Source organism: Sphaerodactylus townsendi, linkage group LG04 (assembly GCF_021028975.2).
Source record: "Sphaerodactylus townsendi isolate TG3544 linkage group LG04, MPM_Stown_v2.3, whole genome shotgun sequence".
NCBI lineage: Eukaryota > Metazoa > Chordata > Lepidosauria > Squamata > Sphaerodactylidae > Sphaerodactylus > Sphaerodactylus townsendi.
The window spans coordinates 74,587,732-74,608,672 of NC_059428.1; the positions used below are offsets into that span (position 1 = coordinate 74,587,732).

The window sequence follows — 20,941 nt, forward strand, 5'->3', positions numbered from 1 at the left end:
CCATGGAAAACGGGTCCAAATGGTTCCCTGGGTGTCAAAGGTTGCCGACCCCTGTTCTAGGCAGTCTGCACTGGTCCAACGTTCTGTGGTGCACAGCAGCAGGATAAGGTCTGAACCCAGGCTTTTTCGGCTTCCTGATTTGATGGTAGGTGCATGAGATGAACACCTTCAGGCCTTGATATAAGCCCATTCAGATGACGTTCTACTGAGATCAGGAGCAACAAAATCCTTAAAGACGCTGGCTTTCATACTGAAAAAAGTTTGTTGGTGCTGAAAAATACAGCAGAAGCCAGTACAAATCCATAATGGTTCCATTTATTAATATGTGTATCACAAATACAATACCAATGCATTCTTGTTGGCATGCTAGACAGAGGCCTTATTTAAAAATTATTATTTTTTAAAAAAGGTCTTAAACTTTTGTTCCCCACCCCCAAAAATATTTCATATGCCCTTTTAAACTTTTTCATTTTTGAAATTTTGATTAATCTGGTAATATACTTTTGTGGCAACTTCAATGCAAAAGGACAGTGAAAGAAAAAAGGGAAGAGGATCGCATTACAGCACAATTCAGTTAGTCCATGACTATATAATAAAAGGGAAGCAAAATTACTGCCTTCACAGTAAGCAAACAACACAGCTTAGTAACAATATTTCACAGGTTCCGATTCAGAGGCAAAATGCACTAAACAAAGGCCTACTGGCAAACGCACAAGGCATACAACATTGATTAAGAATCAAAAATGCAGTGAAACATCAAAAGGAAAAAAATCCTCAGGGATATTTTTACATTAATTTTTTGTTTTCAAGTATCTTCACATTAAGTTACATTTCTTCTTGCATGGGGACAGTTGTTTTGAGGAGGGGGAAGTTTGGTAAGACTGGGACAAGACATGGTAAAACAATAAAACAAAACCAAGAAATTAAAAGTCTGATAATCAAAATAATATATATATATTTATATATTTGTATACAGGTTTAATATGATATGTGCGACATTTATTAACCATGGCGAAAGGCTAATTATGCCCTCCAGTTACTACATGCAAAGTCCAATCATTGCTGTTAATGAATTACCTCTGTTAACTTTACAATGCAACTACAATCTGACCAAGAACATACACGTAGTGCCGCCATATGCAGAGCCTTCAAGGTGGAGTGTACAGTACTGGATGCTGAATGGTTCAGGCTACTTCTGTGGCACAACAGAATGGTATACTATGCATGGTACAGAGTTTGGAAGGTGGTGGTTGGTGGTATTGTGTGTGAGTGTGTATAGTTGTATATGTGCTATAACATTCTTTAGAAGTCTTCCAAGAATTATTTATCTTATTTCCTGATTGAAAACTGGAGCTGTATTTTATATCCCCTGAAAAAATAAGAGAAACAGAAGAAGAAGAAATTAATTGTTTGGTTTACTATCAATATGAAGAATACTCTGGTTCAATTAATTATTCTTAATTTTTGAAACATGAATGACATGCAGCCCAATCCAGATGGTGGGAAAGAACTCTGCAGCTATGCTGCACCACTTCCAAAGGGGTTTAGGCAGTGTATAAAGGAAGAAAATTGAAAACCCTCCTTCCACCTGAAAAGCCCCATTGCAGCAGCAGCAGCAGCAGCAGCAGAAGAAGAAGAAGAAGAAGAAGAAGAAGAGGAGGAGGAGGAGGAGGAGTTTGGATTTATATCCCCCCTTTCTCTCCTGCAGGAGACTCAAAGGGGTTTATAATCTCCTTGCCATTCCCCCCCTCACAACAAACACCCTGTGAGGTAGGTGGGGCTGAGAGAGCTCCAAGAAGCTGTGACTAGCCCAAGGTCACCCAGCTGGTGTGTGTATAGGCTAATCTGAATTCCCCAGATAAGCCTCCACAGCTCAGGCGGCAGAGCTGGGAATCAAACCCGGTTCCTCCAGATTAGATACACGAGCTCTTAACCTCCTACACCACTGCTGCTCCAAGCTATTAAGAGGCTAATTTCACAGAGAGAGGCAGCTTGGAGAAGCCCCTAACCTAACAGGACTTGGGAGGGGTGGGCTGAAGGCTCCTTATAATTGCAGAAGCAATTGGATCTAGAGTCCTTTTCTAGCACTGTTTGATCTCTCAATCCCCCCCTGAAAAATCATAGCATGATGGCAGTGGGGTGGGGGGTGTAGATTAGAATATTTGTAATTATTCAGAAATAGCTTACAAAAAGAAAAGACTGAAGACCGCTGGTCTAGAGGCTAACTTTTTTTAAAAAATGAAAGTGGGGAAATTCAGAGGTGGGAATGGCATATGCCCACCCTATAGCTACAGTTCTGATAGCTGGCCAAAACCAAGAGAAGAGTCTTGCCTGGATGTACAGAAGGGTATTTATTTGCTTGGGTTGCGTTTCCAAGCCGCGGCTCCTTCCTTACGCCTCTTTGCGCCAAAGAGTCTTGGTGATGAAGCGCATGAAGCCCGCTTTTGCATGCAAGCATCTGCGAGCGGGAGAAGCGAGAGCGACAGGCGGCCCTCCCAGCTTCACGGTGTCACTGCGTTCAGCCTGCAGGCGGGTTACAGCCTCATGACACGCTACCCTCCGGACCCTGGAGGCCGGAGGGACAGTGGCGGCTGGCGAGGCTCTGGAGGACACCCGCTTAATGCGGCAGGCTACCGTGAGTAAAGCGAAAACGATTTGACAGCGCTGCTTCGGTAGCGGTCGCAGCGTTCGCCCGCAAATAGGGAAGAGCGCTCACAACAACAACCCTTTAAAGGGTTATGTTGTTTATGGAAAGCTTGACGCCAGCCCTCTGGGGAGAGGAAGAAGAAGTCGAATTAAGCGCTGCCAAGCGCGTTGCAGCAGCGGCGCCCTATGAAACGGTCGGCGTCTGGGGAAACGCTTTTTTGCGCTTCCAGGTCCGTCATAAATGGGCCGTGCAGAAACGGCCCTAGATTTTCTTTTAAATCCAACAGAAGTCATAATTCAGTGGCTAAACAGAGATGCTCTGCTTGCAGACAATTTCAGGTTCAAAACACCCCCCGCCCCCAGTCTCTCTCCGTATCAGGGCTGAAAAATATCCCTGACTGAAATCTTGGACAGCTGCTGACAGACAGAATAGACAATACTGGGTGAAACTTACACTAAGGCAGATTCATAAATTCACATGTTCTAGTAATGCCAATCAACAGAGAACATCTTTTCACAGAGGGACCAATCTAACTTCTGCATTTTAATCTGTACTAAGCATTTTCATTCCTGCTGCAAAGGACATCCACTAAGTATATGCAGACAACTATTAAACCTTTAATGTCTGTTCGAAGTAAGGAGGCGAAGCATCAAAATCAGCTTGGGGAGAACACGGCAGTATACAAACTCACCTTGTTACACCATCTCATATTGATTGGCAGTAATAAATCGGGACAGACAGCATGCCAAGAGCATTCCAATCAACTGCAGGCAAGGGAGAGAGAGAGAACTATCATACAAGAAGTCGAATGTCATTGTGCAAACCACTGACTCCACAGAAAGATTAAAAAAAACACCTTGGAATAGCTAAGACCACAAATATTATGTATTGCACTTTTAAAACCATTACGGAACCACAGAATTAATGCAACTGCAGAACAGCAGCTTTAATAGTTTCTGCAAAGTATTTTTGTAAAAGGAATTTCCATTTGGGGAAGATTTGCCTGCAGGTGAGCCTTAGTTTAAAAATATACATTTTATTTCAATCATCTTAGATGCATTCTCAGCCCAAATGGCTCATCATAACCATTTACAGGATGAGAAATGCCTGTATCGGCAGAACCCACAGTTATTCTTTGGGTCTGCATCTCATTGGCATGTTAGGATATACCACAATGGTACAAATCTTAGGCTGGTCTTATACTGGTTACAAGTCAAGTTGCAGCTGATCCACAAAAACTCCACAATGACAAATCACTGTATTCCAACAGCATAGCTGTGCACAACAAAGCCTGGACCATTCTGGTCACCAGAATTATCTCTACGCTGAAACCTGAACATTCACCTCCATAGCACAACAGTACCTTCCACTTATTGCCGTGTCAGTGTGGCAACAGCAGAGGATCAGACAGAGAAGAATTTCAGACAGGACCACCTACACAGACACTTCTGCATTCAGCTGGCTGCATTTGACTGTAAAGTTTAAAAAGGATATTTCATAGGGAAGTTCCATAGGCTGCAGGTGTGAATACAGTCAGCACAATTTCCTTTCCCAAGATCTTTTGTTAGTTTTTAAAAGTGACAACAATTTACTACAGAAGATCTGAAACTGCTCACAAAACTGTTTGGTACTGTTCATTTCATCAGTTTGATCATTGGGGCATTTTGCATTGTGGCATTGTAAACCTTATTTGGTACATTTCTGTACCTTCACAAGTGAGTATAGTAAAATGAAGAAGTGCTCTAGAAGTGGAGCAAAACATGCTACCAACAAACCCTCTGCAATCTGTACTAAACTTTGCCCTGAACATCTAAGTTGACAATTAGATTAATCTTCCTAAGCAGCTTATATTGTGTGTCATTCGACATGCCATCTGTCCAATCTGGCACTGGATTTTGGGAAGACTTCTGACTATAAGATAGTGCCTCTTGTAGCTCCCACTGTGGGCTGCATCCCTCCAGTAAGGCACATCCAAAAACTCTCAGGCTGCTCCTTCTATAGATTCCTCAGTCCACCTCAAATGTGGACTTGCTGACCTCTGGTGGTTCTTTTTCCAAATGACTATCAAACACTCTTCTCATTGTACTGTCGAAGGCTTTCACGGCTGGAATCACTGGGGTGCTGTGTGGTTTCCGGGCTGTATGGCCGTGTTCTAGCAGCATTCTCTCCTGATGTTTTGCCTGCATCTGTGGCTGGCACCTTCAGAGGATCTGATAGTAGGAAAGGAAAGCAAGTGGGGTATATATACCTCTCAGTCCTCTCCGCTCCAGCTCCTCTTTCTTCTTCTCCTTTGCACCGAGAACAAGTAAAGGCTACCTGCTCCTGCTGGGGCTTTCCCACAGAAGCAGTTCACACTTGCACATACCTGATGGCATGTTAGAATGCCCACTTGTTGACAGTTATTAAGGTTTCTACCTATCTACTGTTCACCTGGAACAATGCTTGTGATTCAAAGTTACTTGAAACAAATGTAAGTTTTTCTTTGTGCTTATATTTGTTTAGAAGAGCTTCTTTACTACACTCACACACAGGCCTGGTCTGATACATATTCAACCAAATTCCAACAGTTTGGACTATGAAGAAAGGTTGAAGAAGCTGGAGAGGAGACAACTGAGAGGTATATATACTCCACTTGCTTTACTACCATCAGATCCCCTGAAGATGCCAGCCACAAATGCAGGCGAAATGTCCGGAGAAAATGCTACTATACAGCCTGGAAACCACACAACATCCCACTCTTCTCATTGTTTTCTTAATCCATGCTGTGAATTGTTCTTGTATAAAGTGATCACTGTAACAATATTATTATTTTTATTTACTTCACTTATCCCATGCCCTTTCCCCCAATGTGTTACCGGACCAACCCTCGATTATCCCCCAATAAAATTGTTAAACTTTATTTTGCTCTCCTGCAGATTTCTTGCAAAAGCTGACATTTGTACACATAGGCAACAAAGACCCCGAGCTTGCTTGAACTGTTGCTAAGCCAAGAGTCTGCTCTCGCTTATTTCCCACTCTAAAAGGGACACACTCCCACCATTTCGGGTAATGTGGGAAATCTCAAGCAGCTTGCATTGTTTTTTTTGTCTCCACTTTATCCGCACAATGACCCTGTGAGATAAGTGAGGCTGAGAGTGTGTGTCTGGCCTAATGTTAGCTCATGTCAACAGATGTAGAGAGATGCCTCAGCTATTTAACTGCAGCTACTGTTTTAGCTTCCTCAAAACAATAAGATTCAACATAAGAGTCTATACTTAGTAACTAAAGACATGCAGCATTCGCTGTCATGTACTTTCAGCCCAATCCAAAGGGGGAGAGTAGAGCAGTGGTCAGGGACAGTGTCATGGTACTGACTTCAAAACATGAATAAGCAACACAGATATCAAAGGAGAGAGAGAGCCCATTCTTCCAAATGACGTACATCATACTTTTTACATGCATAAATCTGTGCCATTTGGAGGCGTCATTCCTGGGCCAAAAATGCATTAGGAGTGCACCTCTAGGAAAGACCTGGGATGCTTCCCTCCAAGCTGCCACAAGAAGTCAGCCACCACAGGGCCTAGCTTCTGGGTTTGGGCACTGTGGCACCTGGCTGCTGGAGTAAGTCCATGTCATTTCACATGGTGCTGGTGGCATGGACACCAGTACCACCCTTCTGCTGCTTCCAATGCAGCTTGGACACCCCCCCCCCCCGTTTAATTGCAGAAAAAGTCACATGGGAGATTTTTTACCACTATCATTTATTTTCTATGAACTTGGATCTCAGAGATCTGTTCTGCTAATGGTGGTGCTTTTCTCTGGAGCAAGGAGCCCTTTGCTGATGCAAATCTGTAGCGTAGTCTGCAAGAAACTGGGCATGTACACAATTAATGTGTGTTACTTGATAGCTGAATTTAACATGCTACAAATTTAAGCCAAAAAGATGACATGCATGTATGGGAGAAGTTTTTTTTTAGTAACCTGACAGTCCAGCATACATTCAACTGTTCTCTTTTCTCTAGAACAGATAATAAGACTGTTGAAACTCTATTACTTAGCCGTTACATCAGAATGCTTACATATTAAGCCACCTGTCCTTTAGAATGACAGTAATCTGAAACAGAGTTACACCCTCTTAAACTTATTGACTTCAATGGAATCAGAATGGTGTTAACTATTCAGGATTGCATTGTGAATATAGCATTTCAGCAGATTACTATATCACATATTACTAAGGATTGTTTTTTAGACTTTCTTATGTGATATTTTCTGATCTCTCTCATTTCCCAAGTGGCAGCTGCATTGATTGTGTAGTAACTACTAAGCTACATTAATCAAGGGCTCTTTTCAGTATCATTCAAGCTCTGAAAAAAACAACCTATCAATAATATTTGGAAAGGGCTCTGGAGTGCTGCCTTCTATTATGTCTTAAAGTTTGTGATATCTATCTATATACTTTTTACAATTATTTCTTTTCTCATAACAAGTAATCAGGGTGTTGTGGCTAGATTTTTGAGAGTAGCAGAGGTGGCTCAGTATGTTGGACATGGGAAGTCCTAGTTAGGCACAAGGTAATCTCAGGTCAGCCAGGATCTCTTAGGTTAATATAATTCACAAGACAATTAATGACACAAGAATTATAAGTACTTTCAACAATGCTAAGTGGTAGAGAAATCATTGGTTGTATCATAGGAATACTGGTTTAAGGCTAATTTTCTAGTAAGATATATGTTTTAGAAAATGTTCTAGGAGACACTTTTTTGATATTTTTCCATACTAGATAATGACCTAGGAGCTCTGTCAGTCACAAAAGCTGCAAACATACTCATATTTAACAATTGTTGCACAGAAAAGCATAGAAAAGTCTTTCACCCAGTTTCCAGTTTTATACAGGTTCAGCTTTGGCCCACGATAAAGAGGTGTGATCTCATATTTTTGCAGTCACATTTGTTGCTGTACTGTGCTTCATGCAATCTTGTACAAACACTTAAATTTACACTGGCAATTAAACACCCCATAAAAACAAAGCAAAACAATAAAATGGTAAATGCAAACTACACCAGACTTCTACTGGATGAAAATAAATGGGTATCCTACATTGTAAAATTGATTTCCAATACATTTACAAATAAGTGTATAGGCTCATAGCCTCAATAAAAACAGACCAACATTGCTCTAAAAGCTGTAATTTGTTCCCTTTTAATGAGGTACATGGCTGCAATTCTATCACACAAGAATTACACCAGTGACCTTTCAAATAACTGTCTATACTCCGGGCTGCTCTTTCCTAAATGTGCAGGGATATTTTGGGAAGTAACAGGAAATGATCTATCCAACGTGTTCATGATGAAATTTGCCACCGCTTTCCAAAACTTGTAAAGCCTATGACAAACTTATCCTGGTTTGGTTCTACTTTTCCCTGCAAGACGATTGCTAATCTAAAATTACCCAGCTAACATGGCCCCAAACACGTTCGGCTGGCCTCCACTAGGGCCAGGGCCTTTTACGGTCCTAGCCCCCCTCTGGTGGAACAGCTCCCTAGAGAGATCAGGGCCTGCGGTGAGCTTCCGAAAGGCCTGCAAAACGGACCTGTTCCACCAGGCATTTGGCCAGCCGAGCTGAGTGTGGTTACATTGTCCAGGCCTCCAGTGGGTGTGGGGGTGGGGTGGAATTTTATCACCATCCAAACTGTTGTGGATATTATTCTGATTTTAGATTATTTCTTTGTCTGATTTTAATAATAATGATTCTAGGAAATGGATGATTGTTTTATTATGTTGTAAGCCACCCTGAGCCCTTCGGGGGAGGGTGGCCAATAAGTCGAAAAAATAAATAAGTAAATAAAAATAAATAAATAATTATTTATCTCCATCTTTCAAATGATTTTACACCTATGTGAGGGCCTCATGTGCCACCAGGTATGCACTGTGTTTGTTCCTGCCTCTGTTCCTTGAAGAGTCTAAGATGTAGAGAGTAATAGGTTTAACTCACCCCATATTCCTCTTCCTAGGGTTTGGCCTCTGGTCACATGGTCAACTGGACCTGACGTCCAACCCTCAGCTATTCCTTGCCTACCTTCAAATAATGTGAGAAAGGGCATGGATGTTGAACAATATCTCTCCCTTCTTTTGGGTCACCTGGGGCTTCAAGAGGAGGCCACTGCATCACCCTGCAGGACAGTTATAGGACTGCTCCAGCTCTGTATTACACACCAAAGGGGCTTCCCTGGGTGCTTCTCCAGCCAACCAAAAAAGATCAGCAACAGCTAATTTCATTTCTGCAACTTCAAATCAATGGCTTCTGCACCCACACTGGTGGGCAGAGGTAGGTCAGTTGGGCTGTTGGTAACTGTGGGGTAAGGGGAGGCCCAGATGATACATTTCTAGGTAACCCAGTAGGAAAGCCTGTCGGTCTGCTCTGTCTGGATGCTCTCAGTCCCAAGGCAGCTTTTTCAAATTCAGTATCATAACAGTATGAAGCTTTCAAGTGCATATATGTCCCCTGTTCCATTTCAGGGAGCCTGCCTGAACGATCTCTAACTATGCAAAGAGAAGACCAGTAGAGAGTTCTCAGCTGCAGGAGAACAAAAACAAGAGATCGAGACTTTTAAAAATAGTCTATTAAATTCTTCTCCAGGTACCATGTTGTTTGATGTATTCTCATGCAATTGATTTCTATCAAAATGCTCTCATTTAGACCTGCAGCAAGGAAAACATTTAAAGAAGAAAAGGTATCCTATTTCCTTGTATACTCAGTGACATTTTAGTACCTTTTATACAGGAAAATAAGGATATGAAATTTCTCCTCACACGCAAAACAAGCCTCAAGGAATCCTTCTACAACTAATCATTTAAAAACACACTTGAGTAACATACTGTTCCCCTGTCCCCATGAATATTCCTCTCCCAAAAAGCTGGCTAGATCTCATATTGCTGTAGGCAAAACTCTTTTTGCTACTAGCATACTAGCATGCTGAAGCAGAGCTTCAGCAAAGGGAACTTGATACAGTATCTTCCAGCAACCTGCCATGCACAAAAAGGATATGGAAGGATATGGAAGAGATAGAAAAAGTGCAGAGAAGGGCAACGAGGATGATTGAGGGACTGGAGCACCTTCCTTATGAGGAAAGGCTGCAGCGTTTGGGACTCTAGTTTGGAGAGGAGACATCTGAGGGGTGACATGATTGAAGTCTATAAAATTATGCATGGGATATAAAATGTTAACAGAGATAATTTTTTTCTTTCTCACAATACTAAAACCAGGGGGCATACATTGAAAATGCTGGAAGGGAAGAATTAGGACTAATCAAAGGAAACATTTCTTCATGCAACACATGATTGGTGTTTGGAATATACTGCCACAGGAGGTGGTGATGGCCACTAACCTGGATAACTTTAAAAGGGGCTTGGACAGATTTATGGAGGAGAAGTCATGTATGGCTACCAATCTTGATCCGCCTTGATCTGAGATTGCAAATGCCTTAGCAGACCAGGTGCTTGGGAGCAGCAGCAGGCAGTTGCTTTCACATCCTGCATGTGAGCTCCCAAAGGCACCTGGTGGGCCACTGCGAGTAGCAGAGTGCTGGACTAGATGGACTCTGGTCTGATCCAGCAGGCTCTTTCTTATGTTCTTAATCAGTCTTGCCCAGAACTACCAACAACTAGGTCTATTTTTCCCTACCAGGTCACACACACCATTAAAAAAAACTTGCTTGGAGGGACATAAGAAGAGGGGTAAGGCAAAATAGGCCTCAAACTCTCACCAGACAAGGTGAATCATACATTTTCAGTGAGATCTACGGGGTATGCATGATGAAAAGTGGATGAGGAGGATGCCCTCTTGTCCTAAGGGTGAGTAATGACAATGGAGTGAAAAAAGGGGAAAGAGTGCTGGTGACCCCTTATTCGGGATGACACCCCTGTCAATAGAAGAATAACGCTTCTCTACTTTTTTCTGCACTGTCAGAGGCAGGAACACAAGAACTGTCGTGCTGAATCAGAGCAAAGGCATGTCTAGTCAGCACTCTCTTTCCTACAGCAGACAGACAGGATCCTCTGGGATGCTCAGAAACAGAGCAAGGCAGAAACACTGCTCCCCTGTTGTTTGTCTAAAGCACTTAATTCTCTGAGGTATGCTGCCTCCAAATATGGAGATTCTATTATCTAGCATTCATGACAGCCATCCATAGACCTATTTTCCACCAGATTTAGCTGAGGGTTAAAAAGCATGGAATTTGCTGTCGGGTGCATATCCTTAAAGAGGCTGTCTCTTCAAATCCGCTGCTTCCAGGTAGAACTGCCTCCATGGGCATGGGGGAGGGTTAACTCTGTGGATCTGACTGACTGTCCCTGAACAGTCTTAAATCTCAACAGCCAGAGCTCGTTTGTGGCATAAAATCCAGACAAGTAACTTTTATCCAGCAAGGCAACTGCCTCCACCTCCTTTCCCTTTAAAAGAGCTTTAAACTACTACCTTTCACTAATGGTACTTGACAGATAGGAACTCGTTTCATTAGCTATGCATTGCATGAAGCATTTTCTTTGCCTTTCCTGAACCTCCTGACAATTAGTTTGATTGAGTGGTCAGGGGAACTAGTGTACAGTTAGGATGTTGTGGGTTTTCCGGGTTGTATGGCCGTGTTCCAGTAGTATTTTCTCTTGACGTTTGCCTGCATCTGTGGCTGGCATCTACTACTAGAACACAGCCATATAACCTGGAAAACTCACAACATCCTAGTGATTCCGGCAGTGAAAGCCTTCAACAATGCATGGAACTAGTATTGTTTAAATATATGAATTCTTAATTACCACCAGCACATACCTCTGTAGGAGAATGCTTGAAGAATTTTAATGTACTGGGCATGATAGACTGCTAGTAATTTGTTTTGGGAGAGAATGGCACATTTGTTTTGTAACTCCTGCCTGTTGGGCAGACAGTTGATCTAAATCACTTTTAGTACCGTCCCCTATTATGGCTTACATTATACTGACTGGTATTAATTCAATTGGGATCTGCAGAAATAACGCTGATCTAATTTTCTACAAACGGCCACGGCTGACCTGGTTAACGCTAGAAAAATTAAATGAGTAAGGAGAAATTCTCAAGGAAAACATCACTAACCTATTGCTCTGGCCTTATCTTTCAGGTTCATTACATAAAATATTTTATATGGAATATACTTACTGAAAAATCAAACATCACTGCTTTTGATGGTCCTGAATGTGAGCTTTCAAACAGGACCAAGCAGTCAGGTGATTTCATTTTGAAGATGCTCGCTCTCTGAATTCATTATTTCCTTTAAGCAGAAGTCAGCTGTGGGCTGTGAAAACCTTTGCAAGCCATGGATCAAATGTTTGGCATGTGAGTTGTTTACGCTCCATTTAAGCCTGCGCTTTATTGGGTTAACCTTTCTTTGACCCAATGGAAGGGTACTTTTTTTCCCTTGAAGCAGTCATTAGTTGGGCTGTAACTGATATTCCCAAGGAGAAAATCCATTTAAGTTGGAAAAAGAAAAATCAATGAGCAGATGACCTAAGACCTAACGAGCAGTCTGAGGCTTGTCCCTGACCCTGATCCTTCCCTGAAGCTGAAAAAATAAGCAAACACACCCCTTCCCTTCAAAGCACCAAAAGGTATACCTGTGAGAATGCAATTCCAAAAGCCACTCCAGCTATGATGCCCATATTTGTCTCCATAAAACTGGTCACCAAATCATAACAGCCCTGTAAAAAAACAAAACAAAGGCAGGCAATTACTTTGGAATGCACATTCACTTACCTTTGATTTTAACTTTCATTTTATTAAAAATAGATATCAATGTCAACAACACAAATTATTCAGGGGAAGAGCATATTTATTGAGATTATGGAGGTGGAAGTACTGAATAACATTATAAATGATGTATTTTAGAGTGATATTAAAATGTGAGGTCTTTAAAAAACTTTTTTTTAAAACTGAAAGTGTATACATTAAAAAGTATGCACAAGTTCTGTACAGGAAAAATATAGTACAACAAAGAATACACACTGGGATTCAGGGTAGACTTAGAATTATTTAGAACAATTATGCCACAGGTATGTGGTAAGGAGGCATGCTGCAGTACCATCCTAAGAACACTTTCCTAGGAGTAATTCCTATTTAATACCTGATTAGGATCTTGAGTAGATATACTTAGGATTGCTCTCCTGGAGCACTAATTGAATACCAGTACTTCAAACAGTCAGGCTGATCAGCCCACCAGTGCCACACAGAAGATTAAGATTATGAGACAGCATATTTGGGGCGTACAAGATGCTGTCTTTTGCTTCACTGAAAACGTTTGCTTCACTGAAAGCCATGTATGCTGAACTCCAACCAAGAGTGATCTTTGTTTCTAACTGATAGATTTTGATTGAATGCAATCTTATAACCCCTTGATAATACTAACCAAGCTGTATAATTGGCTTAGCATCTTCCAACAGCTGTTAAGTAAAAATGTAGGTTTTGTGGTCTTTGACTTTTTGTGCCTGGTTATTTTTAATACCAGAGGCTAAATCCTAGGATGTTGTTCTATTTGCGATAAAACTTTCCTCCAGTGAAAGCAACCTTGTGCTAATAAAAGAACCTCTTTTGCCACTTACAGAAGGATCCTTCAAAGCTCTATTGCTGCGAGAGCTCAACCACTATAACTATTTAACAATATAATCTTATGCAGGATTGTCCCAATCTAAATCCACAGATGTCAAATTTAAGTCCAAAATCTCAGTTTTTTCTGGTCCAAAAATTAATACACTGTGTTTCATCTAAGGCTTAAAATACTGCTGGTGTTTTGAGAAACTTGTGGTTATTAATAACTGACAGTCAAGGAGATACAAATTTCTCTAGCCAGAGCAGTCACCATTCATGTAATTTCTTTCCCTGGATTGTAACAAATAGTAAATGTCACAGAGTTGAGGACTGATTGCTATCCTTATTTCAAATTCTTATATTCTAATTTGTCAAACCAGGATCTAAGCCTGATGGGGCTAAAGAGAGATTCCCATCGAATCAGTCTTGATCTGAACATGTAAATTCCATGGGACTATGCGGATGAAGTCAAAATTGGGCCAAAATTATTCCTTAATAAACATCATGCAATTTTACGGCCTCAGACAGCCCAATCAAGATTGGGGGGTGAACAGGCATACGGATTGGTGGAGGGTGGTGCTGACATGTCTCTCCTCTCCTCTGGCATAAGGGGCACCCCAAGCAGAGAGGGCAAAGGCGACAGTGGCTGGGCACCCCATAGTGCCACAGCAGCGAAACCTGGAAGTGGGTGCCTCTGTGGAGCAATGGAGGAGTCCATCTGAACGGGGGGTGGGGGGGTGGGGCAGAGTATTTCCAAGGGCAGAGCTGACTTTAGTCAGCTTCCACTCGGCCTTTACGGCTGGGAATGCTGTGGCCTGGCTTAGGACTTATGCTACCTGAAAGAGTGGTTGTAACTCCATTGAGCCCCATGGAAGGCTTTCCAGCAGCTGGGGTATTTTTCTTTTAGCCACCTCCCCATGCAACCTGAAAGCTCTCTGGAAGAAGTGCAGAAAGTACGCCATCCTTGGCTGTCTTAGGAACTGGGTTGTAAACCTACTTCATCACAAAGAATATTTTTTAAACTTCGTCCTAATTCAGCAATACATGTATTCGGTTTCATAACCCTGTTTTAATCACTATGCCTCTGCTGCATAACCTCACAAGGGTTAATGGAAAATTACCAACAAAATTACCTGAGAAAAATGTCTCAACTGAAGAGAAATTTTGCTAATTAATGCCCTAGTGCCCTATTTTTACAGTAGACAATTATTCCTGTATTAATATTTTAGAAAAAAAACCGTACTCATTAGAACATGATTGTAATGCATTCTGAAGATGAGAATCAGTGTATTCATGCTAACTAAATTTCCTTATACTGCTTGATGAGTAGAATATACGGAACAGAGTCACCAAACAGCAAAAACTCACATGGCTGAACAGTACCTCTTCAGACCACTTCAGCCCAACAGACCTGCATTAAAGTAACTTTTATCTTTCAGTCTGTTCCCATGGTATCAGAGCTTTGGAAACTAGATCAGGAGGACAGGTAATCTAAAAGACCAATTCGTGTCTTTGTTTAATGAAGCCCATAATAATCAGAGAGATTTGGATAGAGGTGAGGGAAGAGGGTTCAAGTAGGTTTATCATTGGTTTGTTAATGACAGTATCAATGAATTGTGGTTTATTGTAATGAATTTACAAACCATAGTTTTCTGGGTAGCACTGCCCCTTGCAACCTTCTAGCCACACAGAAGGCAAAAGGTAGGAAGTAGACAAACTTAGATACAAACCAGAATATGTTATTGAATCTGACAGACTAAACAAACTTCATTGTGTAAACCACAGTTTATTCTGATGTTTAAATGCAGCCATAGCAAAAAGGGTACAAAACATGGCAAGAAACCCCACCTGATATATTATATCACACTCTTCTATGCATGCTACACAGGCTTTAAGATTCTATGTTGAATGAGATATCAAGACTTTTTATTTTGTTTGGCATTCTCGCACTAATTCTTATTAGCCTCCTTTGTGTTTGTGTGTGTATGTATGCTTGTATATGTGTATGTATATGTGTGTGTGTATATTCATTCCATTGTTTGAAAATATTTTATATATTTCATATATTTTTATATTTCATATATTTTATATATTTCATATTTTAAATATTTTAATGTTTTCATGTTTGAACTGTATTCTGCCTTGGAGACACTGAACTAAGTTGAAGGGCCACCTAAAACGCTTTAAGTAAAATTAGAATAATTCTAAACTTTGCTGCAGTGTTGACTAAAAAATCCAGAGAACACGGCAAAGAGACATTTTTCCTGAGACCTAAGGAAGCCTTCCCAGGTTTGCAGAAAAAATGCTAACAGTTTAAAATTTCCCTCACATGGAGAAACATCTCAGTTTGCATTGCCAACACAAAGGTAAAGGAATATTATAAGCCTCTCTGATGCTATATTTGGCTCTCCCCATCCCCGTATCTGGTTCTCCCCCAACCCATCCCATCGTTACCCTAATTAGGTAACCTTCACATGGAGAATTAGCTGGAGACAGAGAGTGAGAGAGGGTACAACTTATGTATACCAGGACAGTCCTTAAAGAATTAAGTAATAAAAACAAAAAATCTCAAGCAATGAGCATATACAAATGAAGCATACAAGAGCCAATTAAGAGAAAAGGAAGTTGGATAGGGTTTCACATCCAGAGAAAGACACATCCTGGAAAAGCAGTAATGAGGTGGAAAATGACTAGCATTTCCAGGAGCAAAAGGAAAGAGCTCACACATAAGTGGAGTGCACACTCAGATCCAGAAAACGCACACACCATGAATGGCTAAAGGACCCATATTTATACCCCAAAATGGGTCCTGAGGCAGTATGAGATAAGCTGACAGGAAAACCAGAGACAAAGAATGAACTGCTATTCCAGAGTTTCAATCAAAGAAATTAGAGTGGCTTGATGTTAGGATCTGTGCCTGGACTATTCTCTTGAATACTTGTTGGTTGCTGGATGGGTGCAGCTAGAGTATGTAATGATCTGCTTAGAGTACTGATTCAATCATCTTAAGATGACACAATGGAGATTAGCTAGCCCCATTGTTCAGCCAGACAAACCTTAGGGCAAGGTGGAAAGTTCAGTGGCCTACTTCTTTCCTGCCCATCCTTGAGTAATAAGATGGATTCCCAAACCCTCTGAGGGGCATCCATATTGAGGGGAGCAGCGTCTTGCTGTTATGCCAGTCTTTGGTCCCAATACCTTCATGGCACCCCTTAGTGGGAAAAGAGGTCTGACTGCTGGCACCATTGTACAGTTATTTTGGGCCAGGGAAGTATCTTTTTCTTCTCCATAGTCTTCAGGTGATCTGGCCTATAACTGGCAGGGGGTGGGGTGGGGGTGGGGGGAGATTCAGCTTCAGCTTTTCCTCTCTTTTCCTCTCTTTCTTCAATTGTAGTGCATCGGTTTCTGTCTCTTTTCTCTAAGGCTGGGACTGGCCAAGGTTACAGAGATTTCTAATTCTCTTCACTCACTCTAAATTACAAAGTGTATTTTGGATCCCCACCCCTTCCCTAGGAAAAAGTACATCTGTCAGTGCAAAGCAAAAATAACCCCATCCCCCACAAAACCCCTTTTGCTCTTCTGTAACAATCGAAGTAATAAAATAACAATGGGGAGGTGTGGAGTCGGAAGTCAGAGGAGAAAGCAGCCAGTAGTGCAATTTTCCTGTGAGTTTTTCACTGTGAGTTTTCCTCATTTGTTAAATGATAATAAACAAATAATTGCTTTTCTATACAATTTAGCAAAGAAGCATAAAACTAAAGGATTTCTGTTCAAGTATGAAAATACTTTTCCAGAACATTGCCAGAAAGATTTTTTGTCAGACACTGTACAAACCAGGAGTTGTTCTAAACCATCAAGCCATCTGTTCAACATGTTTGTTTAACTAGTTTGCTCAAGCTAAGTCACCATGGTTTTTGCAATCCCCTTTGGCTTGGGGTCAGTTTTTTGCTGTGTTCTGCCAGCAGTGTTGCAATTCCAATACCATAATAACAGGTGCAGTCAACATACCTAATGAAGCATGGTGTTTAAGTCAATCATTGCTACTTTCTCTGTTCAGGGAAGCTGTTTGCATCCAGTACATGAGATGGTATTTCAGGAGACAAGTTGCAAAATGCGACGGGGAGAAGCATGAATTAAGACACACCTGATGACTGACATAAGTAACAAGGTTATCTGAGTCTTCTTGTGGTATTCTCCAGTACTAACAGCTCACTCTCTATGGAACAAGTCTTCTGTCAAGATGAGAGTTGTGGGCATGAGAAGTGAGTTTAGAAACCACTGGTGATTCAGTCATTGAGAGTGTTCTAAAATATTGCCACACTTTCAGGGCACTTTCAGGGCCAACTTTCAGGGCATCTTTCTTTCAGCACATTTCTTACCTCCTTTCAAAATACCCACATGAAATTTATGAAAGCAAATCCATACCTTTTGATTTACTTTAGTAGCAGCAACCGTCATGTTTTGCAGGTCCTGGCTATTGCAGTCACTGGAATTCATACAACAGCTTGGGGGAATGCCATGATTGGTAAAATAAGTGCTAATGCTCCAGTTGGTGTAGCTCTGGATACCACAGCAACTCAGCTAAAAGAGCAAGAGAAAAGTAGAGGAGGGGAAAAAAACAAGTTACAAAAAGCAGGAAATGTCTTATGTGCATCGCCCCACACAATATGTTAATGAAGCACTGAAGAAGAACAAATGCCAAGACAAACTTTTAAAAAGAGGGGAAAATCAAAACCTTTCTTTTGGGAAACATTTGCATCATTGCAGCACCATCAATGTGCATGGCATTTCAATGAGTACCAAAAAAGGGGGGGGGGAGGTTCCTCCTTGCTGTGAAGAGCTTGCAATCAAAAATTTGAGGCCATCAGAGACAACACAAGAAGGAGAAGGAGGACACAAGAAGAATAGGTACTGAGTTTGCTTGCACAGGTCCTTGAACCTTGACAACAACAGCTCTTCTGCTCCTGCTCTTTGCAGCACAAGGAAGAGAACAAGCACCAAGCTATTCCCAGCATGTTCAGGATAAGTTATGCAGTAACATACCTGGAAAACAGATACCTTTACCTGAACTTTGCCTGATGCTGAAAAATATTAATGATGAGAATACTACAAACTTCTCAGGCAGTTCCCCCACCCTCTACAATTTAGGGAATGCTTACTATGATTTAATCTAAATTAATATAGCTTCCATTCCAAGGCGCAGCGCCAATGGGGCGGGGGCGCGCGTGATGCCCTGGGCAGAGCAGCAGCAGAGGCATGGCCAGACTGTGGAGGGGATGTGGCAGGGGCATGTGGGGGCTGGCAGCGCCTCAGCAGGGGTGCAGGGTGCGTGTGTGCCCCAGGCGCAGTTTCCCATTGCTCCGCCCCTGCTTCCATTTCAATCCAATAGAAAACAGCCACTTCTCTGCCTCTGCAAACATTAATGAATTTGCTCACTATGAAAGTAGGTTCTATGGACTTTTGGCTAAATTCCAGCAATGCTACCTTGTGTACACAAAGAAGTCTCCTTTGTTTAGTATAAAAGGGGAAAGAGCCCCATGTGCCCGCCGGAGCATTTGGAATGCTCACGGTTCTGGATCACCCTTCACTGGATAAAGTAAGTGTGGTATAGTGGTAAGAGATTCAGACTAGGAGATCTGAGTTCAAATCCTCACTCTGCCATTGAGCTCACAGTACTATCTTGGGTCAGTTACTATCTCTCAGACCTCACAAGATTGTTGTGAAAACAACTGGAGGAGGAGAGAGATGTGCACACTGCCTTAGCCACTTTGGAAGAAAAGTGGTATAAGAATCAAATAACTGAATATGTTGATATATAAAGAAATCATAACTGGGTTTTTAAAGAAACAATGCCTTTCTCTTCCATGCAGCTTCTACAGACTACTGCCTATCCAAGCCAATAATTCGTTTCCCATAATGAGCAATGACTAAGGGCAGTCCAGTGCAGATCTGTTTAATAGCCTGCAACTGCTAGGTCAGAAAGAGTGTAATAACAGTAAATTCTGAGGGTAGTAACAGTCGGGTAAATAGCTGAACAAAAATATTGGTTATCAATGACTCAATTTTTGAGCCATTGATAACACTCATATTGCAATCAAAGAATAGATCAGCCCAGCAACCCTGAACTTACGCTCTGTTGTACATCATCCACTGCATGGCTCTTCTCATCCATTCCATCATAATGCACGATGGCATCGGTGTATGTTCTAAGGAAGGTGTCTTTGATCTAAGAGGAAGATTTAGACAATGTGGTGAAGCTTCACCATGTCCATATGCAAAACAGACTTCCCAGTGCATAAGTGCTCAGCACAGATTTGTCCTCCCATCCAGTAAACAATAAAAAGGTAATATATGAATTAATTCAAGGCATAGGGGCAATGTTCTGACCTGGATGGCCCAAGCTAGTCTGATACTGCCAGATCTCAGCAGTGAAGCAGGATCAGCCCTGATTTGTATTTGGATGGAAGACCACCAAGGAATTCCTGGATCCCTATGCAGGAAGGCAATGGCAAACCACCTCTGTTAACCTCTTGCCTTGAAAACCATACATGCTAGCTATAAGTTGGCTGTGACTTGGCAGCACTTTACACACATACTTCAGAAGTCTACATACAGTAATAACGTTACCACAGAACATTCAGTGGCCCTCTGTATTGAAATCTACAGCAGTGGGCTGTAAGTTAAATCTTCCATTCATTATAAAGGAAAAAGAGACAAGTCAGAAGTAAGAGGTGAAAAACAGAAACAAAACATGGCAGAAGTATAAAGAGAGAAAAAGGAATGGACTGATGATTCAGCAGTTCTAATGGCAGTTTCATTCCCCTGAATTAACTAGGTTTGCTACCTTGGACCATTAAGCGGTTGTTGTATAAAGAAGACCTAAGGCCATCACACAGTTTGGAAACATGGCAAAGTCAAGGATATGTACACCTCACAGTGCCATGCTAGCAAAGTACAAAAGAACAATATAGCATTGGTGGAGAACTTTAAAAGCAAGACTGTAGCCCTCAGAGAACCAGCAAGTCTGAAAATGTCTAGGCAATCCTAGGCCGATTTTGCACGCTAAAATTGCCCCTCTGTTATCACGGGGAATGCCCTGAGGCAATCGGGAATTTTGCACAGCCCCCGGTGCTGCAGTGTGGCTGCCATCTTTCTACCCTGGAGCCTCCCCACAGCAATGGCTTTGCTCCATGAATTTCCTGAACCGCAAAGGTTGAGGTCCTTTTGAAATGCCCCCTTGTTGCTCCGGAGGCCTCCGCCGCTGTGCAAAACTCCTCCATAGCAGAAATGGGGCCAGTTTTCCCACCTTGCCGCTCTGGTTTGCCCCACCAATGGACAGTTGCTGAAAAGCGGTGCTCTCCCACCCTTGCAGTGAAAAAAAAGCAGAGGGAGAAACTGTTTTTATAAAGGAGGGAGAAACATTGGGCAGAAAAGTGGCGTGTGCAGGTGCTGCAAATAGGAGGGGGGCGATTCTCTCACACGTACAAGGATTTTAGATTTACATTTTAGACAGGGGGTGGGAGGGTGGAGGATTGTGATCCCGTCGCACATGCAAGGATTTTAGACTGGGGGAGGGGGCGCCAATTCTCAGTGCCTGTTTTGTGTTCAGAGTCATTCATTGAAAATGCTGGGGGGAAGAATTAGAACTAATAAAAGGAAACACTTCTTCACGCAACGTGTGATTGGTGTTTGGAATATGCTGCCACAGGA

At 41.9% G+C, this 20,941-nt stretch overlaps 1 protein-coding gene across 1 annotated transcript in view; it reads right to left on the reverse strand.

The window, feature by feature from the left end:
* Nucleotides 1-299: 299 nt before the first annotated feature.
* TSPAN7 (tetraspanin 7) overlaps nt 300-20,941 on the reverse strand; it is a 98,194-nt gene continuing 77,552 nt past the window's right edge. Inside the window, exons 4-8 of the mRNA XM_048494765.1 lie at nt 19,362-19,457; nt 17,657-17,812; nt 12,265-12,348; nt 3,339-3,411; nt 300-1,369 (exon numbers count right to left, since the gene is read on the reverse strand). Coding sequence (XP_048350722.1) covers nt 3,343-3,411; nt 12,265-12,348; nt 17,657-17,812; nt 19,362-19,457 — 405 coding nt within the window. The 3' untranslated portion in view covers nt 300-1,369; nt 3,339-3,342. The remainder of the gene's footprint in view (nt 1,370-3,338; nt 3,412-12,264; nt 12,349-17,656; nt 17,813-19,361; nt 19,458-20,941) is intronic.